Here is a 6,332-nt window from a genome sequence, read left to right as displayed (position 1 = left end):
GGTATTACAAGAAGCACAGTTTGGGGTAAACAACACAAGAGGCATCCATACCTTTTCACCCCCTTCTTCTCTTTGTGTGTGTGTGTGTGTGTGTGTGTGTGTGTGTGTGTGTGTGTGTGTGTGTGTGTGTGTGTGTGTGTGTGTGTGTGTGTGTGTGTGTGTGCCATGACTCTTTTGTTGGTAAGGGACCAAGGCATGAGAGAAATTCAGTTGTCAATAGCGACTCCATGTCTTTCCAATTGATATGCAGGACACACACACACACAAACAGTGCTGTGAATGAGCGGACCATTCTCTATTTCCTCTCCCTCCCTCCCTCCCTCCCTCACACACACACACACACACACACACACACACACACACACACACACACACACACACACACACACACACACATCCCTTCCTTCTGAATCACTGATCAGTCTGACTGATAAAGGACATTATCTGCTAAGAATGTTGTTTTAATTATTTATATATAACCAGTAAAATGTGTGAACGTCCCATTGTTCCACTGGTCGTGCTCACCCAGGCAAACCTCTGCAGTCTCGCACTTTCATAAAATGAGGTTTGGGGTTAATCTGCTATTTGCAAATGCTCCATGTTCTATATTAGAGCAGCTCTGTTATCACCTGGTTACATAAGCTGGATCCTGACGTTGGAAGAGTTGTGCTGCCCCCACATGGATGAAAAGATTTACTGCCCTTATTTTACGTCTCTTATTTGGAGTCACTTTCACGATGAGCAGCAGCTGACACTTGAAACAGCATAAGCACATTTGATGGACTTTTCAGTCGTATGTTTAGGAACGCTTCAATTTCACATTACTGTATATTTTTATACTTCCACAGCTGAAAGAACAATAAATATTTTCTTCTTTTTAAAGAAGCCACACATGCATTTCACCTGTAATAATAAATGTGACAAATAAAGCTTGTCTGTTTGTTGTTTGTAATTCACAGTGATAAAGATGGCTGGTTGTTTGTGGGTCTGTTTGGACCAACAGGATGAGTCACTGCAGGACCAGGAGCACATTATGAGCTGAAATATGTTGTTTTTGTCAGTTACAGCATCATAGACACCATCATGCTGACAAACCAGTAATATAAAGTGTGGCTGATGCCAGAGCTCATGCTGATGTAATGTGCGAGACTCCCAAAAAGTTGATTCTGTTCATCTGGACGTTGTCAGTGAGAGAAACGTTTCGTCACTGATCCAGGTGACGTCTTCAGTCTCAGCTGACTGCAGGTTTCAAACCTTATAAACAGCACATTTGCACAATGACTGAAACCAGCACCACTGAATGAACAATGAGCTGGGAGGTCAGTTCCTTTATCATTAACATGCACATTGATCAAAGACCACTGATCCATGGCCATGAGTCCCATTCACAGAGAGTTGGGGAATGGCTGCAATCACAGCATTGTAAGATGGTGACAGATGGACCCTTAGGCCCCCTCCTCGATTCAGAGATGGTCGTTCCCTTTTCACGTAAATGGCCTCTTTGACTCGGTGCTCCGCACGATGTGTACATCCTCATCATTGAAAGAGTGTCCACTGGCCTGTTGGTGTAAATCAGGGGTAGGCAACTCCAGGCCTCAAGTGCCGGTGTCCTGCAGGTTTTAGATCCCACCCTGGGAACTTCAAGAAATGCTGAGGAGTCATTTAGCCCTTTAAATCAGCTGTGATGGATCATGGACACATCTAAAACCTGCAGGACACCGGCACTCGAGGCCTGGAGGTGCCTACCCCTGGTGTAAATAGACTGCAGAGTCCTGGCTGACGAGGTAGCTCTCTTTGTTGTGCTAGAGTGGCATTGATCAATGGTCTTAGACCAGTGGTTGATGATCAATGGTCATGACAATCTGCATATTAATGATCATGAAACTGACCTCACAGCCCGTTGTTCATTCAGTGGTGCTGGTTTCAGTCATTGTGCAAATGTACTGTTTATAAGAAACCTGCAGTCAGCTGAGACTGAGGAAGTCACGCTGCGTCCAGGTGAACAGAATCAACCTTTGGGATTTAGCTGGATGATTGAGCATGCATCAAGACAAATACTGCAAACTTTTCTCTGATTACCGAGACTGCTGCAGCCGGTCAGTCCACAAATTCAAATAAAAGTTTGCATTTTGAGAAACAGCACTGACGGTTTGGCGCATGGAGGACATTTACAGGCTCACCCACGTTTGGGTCAACATAAAGATCACGCTTTCAAATAAATGAATCCCACAATACTGACAACATTTTTATTCAGAAGAGTTTATTTATGTGTTTTTATTGGTACAGTTGTTTTAGTCACAGTGTGAATGAATTCACTTTAAAATCACTGAAGAGCTTCTATAGTCTGAGCCGGTCTCTACTCTACAGTATTTACAGAGCAGTTTGGGAATTCACAGTTTCGGTTTCTACTCAGCCTATTTCACACAAAGTTCCTGTTCCCCGTGTCTGTGCGCTGCTTTCATTTTTTATTGCGTGAGGTTTGTTTTTCCTACAAAGAGTTTCATTACGTCTGATCTGATTTATAACCAAACGGTGATCGACGTGACAGCATGATTCAAGCGAGTCTCATTCCAGTCCAACAAGCCTGTTTTCATCCATAACCACAAGATGGCGCCACTAGTCCGATGGTAGTTTGGCAACTCGCGCTCACGTCAGTGCAAATCCACCTGAAGATGTGAAAACAAACACTGAACTCAGGGAAAGGGCTGGGAGAGCGAGGGAGCCGAGGTCTGATAGGAAATGGATCTGAAAGATAATTTATTATTTATTCAACGTTTTTAAATATATGTACACTATTTGTTTGTTGTTTCAAAAACAAGCATCGTGTAAACCTTTATTTGGTTTCCGATTACGTCTCACTGATAGTGGCCTAAATAAGGACATTTCATATTTGGAATATTTATGGATCAAATTAAGCGCTCAGGTTCAAAGCACTGTGCGTAATCTGATCGTAATCGCTTCTCCACAAGGATTAAATTAAATTAAATTAAATATTTAATTTCTACGTTTTCGTGCCTTACTTGCATGCAAGAAGACGTCCGGTGTCATTAGTCATAATCTTGAGTTTAAACACAACTTTGCGCCGCTTAAAAAGCCTGACTTGACATTTTAAAAACATCTAATTTTGAACCACTTTGAGCCTAAATCATATTTTCCCCGCCAAACACCAAAGTCAGCGTGTTTGTGCTGTTTGTCTGTCCTCCCTCACTGCAGTGTGTCGGTTTCCCGGTGTGTCTAAAATACGCATCGAGAGTCAGTTGTAGTGGTTGTTGATGGTGCTCAGACTGCTGATGTTGTTGACGCAGCCGATGTGGGACGGGGACACGGTGCCAAACGGCCCCGGAGGCTGGAGGTTGTGGCTGTGGTACAGAGCCGCTGGTGTGGAGCCAGCCCAGTAGGAGAACCCCGAAGGCCCCACGCCAGGAGCCACGAGGTTCAGTTTGGAAATCCCGGAGAAGGGGATCGGGGAGAAGTTGCCCTGAAATTTGTAGATGGCCTGCTCGGTGGTGGACGGCTGGCACACCTGCGCCAAGCCGTGGAAATCAAACTTGTAGGCGTATCTTTTGCCGTGGACTTTGGTCATGATGTTTTTGTCGTAGTAGTAGCGCAGCGCCCGGCTCAGCTTGTCGTAGTTCATGTTGGGTTTGCTTTTGCGCTCCCCCCAGCGCCGGGCCACCTCATCAGGGTCGATGAGCTTGAACTCTCCGTTGGTGCCCTCCCACGCGATGCATGACATGTTGGTGCTGTCAGAGAGGAGCTCCAGCAGGAACTGCCAGAGCTGAATCTGCCCACTCCCTGAGTGTAGGAAGAAAAGAAAATCACAACTGGTCCGGAAATAATCTGAAATAAATCCCGAAAACAACAACAAACCAAAAAATACAAAATTTTGTCTAGAAAGTAAAAAATGATATATCTAGATAGATAGATAGATAACTGGTCTCAAAATAACGGTTTACATAATTCAGCATTATCAGTTCATGAAAGATAATATTGTGAATTTCATCATATTTGAAAATTCAGGTATTAAATAATGTAAGACACGCAAAAGATACGCAGTTATTTTATTACATATAATTAAAGATAATAACTCCATCATGACATCATTTTACAAATCTCTATTTACTCCTCTAAAGCAGCTTAAATGGGTCCGGTTATATTTAGCTTCTCCATATTTTCTATAACATATATTTAAAAAACACGCTGCTCATAATCATCAGAAATTTAAAATAAATTAAAACATCTTTGCAGGAAGTCCTGAGAGCAGTAAGAGTGAATATTAGCGTCCAACACAAGATGTGACAAATTCATTTTGGCCGTTGTGTTTTTTTAATCATAAAATAAACACGATTTTTATTTTCTTTCGAAATGATCCCGGAGATGCTTTGATAATTATCTGTTTTAGAGGAGAAAAGAAAAATAATGTGATGGTGCAAAAAAAAAAAACATGAGAAAAAGAACTGAATACGTTTCAGAACCGGCTGAATGATCTATTAAACCTAAAGACGCGACTATAGGAAATACATGAAACGCAGAGTAAACGCATTAAAATCCTGCTATTATTGTCATATATTTTGTTTTATTAACATTTATTATGATATTGTGATCAATATTTTTTTATTTCAGAAACTATTTTTATGTATCGACCCGTTTGCGATATAATTTGAGAGGTTTCTGTGGGACTATTTTCTAACATCATTTTTATTATATCTTTGCGTTTGAAGACGCTCTCCATTAAAAATAAGTAAACTGCTAATTAGGAGCTGGACACTCCGCAGTGACGGTATTTAGAGTCTCTGCGGACGAGGCTCTGAGTTTGTCCTCTTACCTTTTTGAACTCCTGTATTTATCGGAGCCCAGGAGGTTCCTTTGCTTTCTTTCAACAGACTTTCTGTTGGATCTGAAATGAAAACAGACACATTTTCAGCATCTTCATCCAGAAACTACGACAAGAGGATTTCTTATGCAGATGATTTTTATCACTTGTATTTCAAAATATTATGATTTAATATTTATTTAGAAGAACAAAAATCTCTTCATGGTCAGATTTTATAGGCACAATCTAGCAAGAAGCGCAATATCTCAAGAAAGTAGAAAAATGCATTGAAAGAACCGGAGGACTGAGATTAGAGCTGCTCAAAAATGCTCCGATTTTTCTAAAATGTTGCAAACTGGAGCGCAAGGAAAAAAATACAAATAAAACAAAATAAGGTTTAAAAATTCAAACACTGAGCTTCAAAATTCCAATTGTATCCTGGTCCATTTGCAGTCTAATGCCTGGAGCATGTCGCCTTTGCAGTCTCTGCTAGAAGCCAGGAAACGCGTCCAGGAAAAAGGATTTCCGATTTCCGACAAAAGAGCAGACGGGCTTTCAGATTGAAAAGGCTGAACAAATGCTCTGGCCTGGAAACGGAGCATCATCGCCGGCAGGACACCGACACCCGGAGAAAAATGTAAAAAATCTCGATAGATATATAAAACGGGCTGTTTCTCTCATTCTTAATGGGACCAAATGACGAACCTGAGAGATACATGTTGAACATGAGGTTTCCTCCGCAGTCCTGTCTCATTGTGTTCACTTGTTCAGAAAGGGTTGGATTTCATTTCGTTGGTGGCGGAGGAAAAGATTTTTATTAAACTTTATCTCATAACTGTGATCTGGAATAAATGCGGGTAGACAGATTGAAGTTTCCAGGCAACTGTCACTGGCCCCCATCTCTGAGACAATATTCAGACAGCAATTTCCCCTGGTGCATTGCTTTAATTAAAAGAGCAATTTACCTCTGTCAGCCCGCCTGGCGCCCACAATAAAAAGAGGCCAATAGAAATTCGGCCCTTATCAATCCACCATCACAGTTTAATAAAGTTTCCGCGTTAAGATCTGAGTTTCTATGGTGAATTGAAGTGTTTGACATGGAAACCAGTTCAGATCCTCCTCACTTTTCCGCCTCTTTACCTCTCGGCAAACAACAAAGACCTATTTCATGTTGGAAAAAGAATATTTACCTTGAAAAAATACGCTTCAGTGGCCACGAGAAAACAAGAACATTTCATCCCTCCTAACCTGCTCTGTGTGGGTTTAAGGTTATATGGCCTCAATCTGGGGGTAATGAGGTCGTAACTTTAAAACCATGCCTAGTGATGCTCGTTGACGTTATCGTGTCCACTCATAATTTTATACGTCTGTGTTTTTAGAAGCAGTGGAGTGAAAAGCCCATGGGCTTTATGGCCATGTGCTAGAGTCTGCGCATTTCTTCAGGCGTAAATAAGGCATCATACGGGCAACGCGGGCTGATGATAGAGCTTTATGCAACTAATAACACACATTACCTTTA

At 41.7% G+C, this 6,332-nt stretch overlaps 1 protein-coding gene across 1 annotated transcript; it reads right to left on the bottom strand.

Annotated features, from left to right (window-relative positions):
* Window positions 1–2,243: 2,243 nt before the first annotated feature.
* Window positions 2,244–5,715, bottom strand: fev (FEV transcription factor, ETS family member). Its single transcript, XM_026145692.2, has 3 exons — window positions 5,519–5,715; window positions 4,826–4,897; window positions 2,244–3,795 (listed from the first exon to the last, which is right to left on the bottom strand). Exons 1-3 carry the CDS (start codon window positions 5,565–5,567, stop codon window positions 3,254–3,256), a joined length of 663 nt encoding a protein of 220 aa, XP_026001477.1. The 5' UTR covers window positions 5,568–5,715; the 3' UTR covers window positions 2,244–3,253.
* Window positions 5,716–6,332: the final 617 nt, after the last annotated feature.

Source organism: Astatotilapia calliptera, chromosome 16 (assembly GCF_964374335.1).
Source record: "Astatotilapia calliptera chromosome 16, fAstCal68.1, whole genome shotgun sequence".
NCBI classification, from domain to species: Eukaryota; Metazoa; Chordata; class Actinopteri; order Cichliformes; family Cichlidae; genus Astatotilapia; species Astatotilapia calliptera.
The sequence above is the reverse complement of the archived record's forward strand: the minus strand, read 5'-3'. Positions and strand labels throughout refer to the sequence as shown.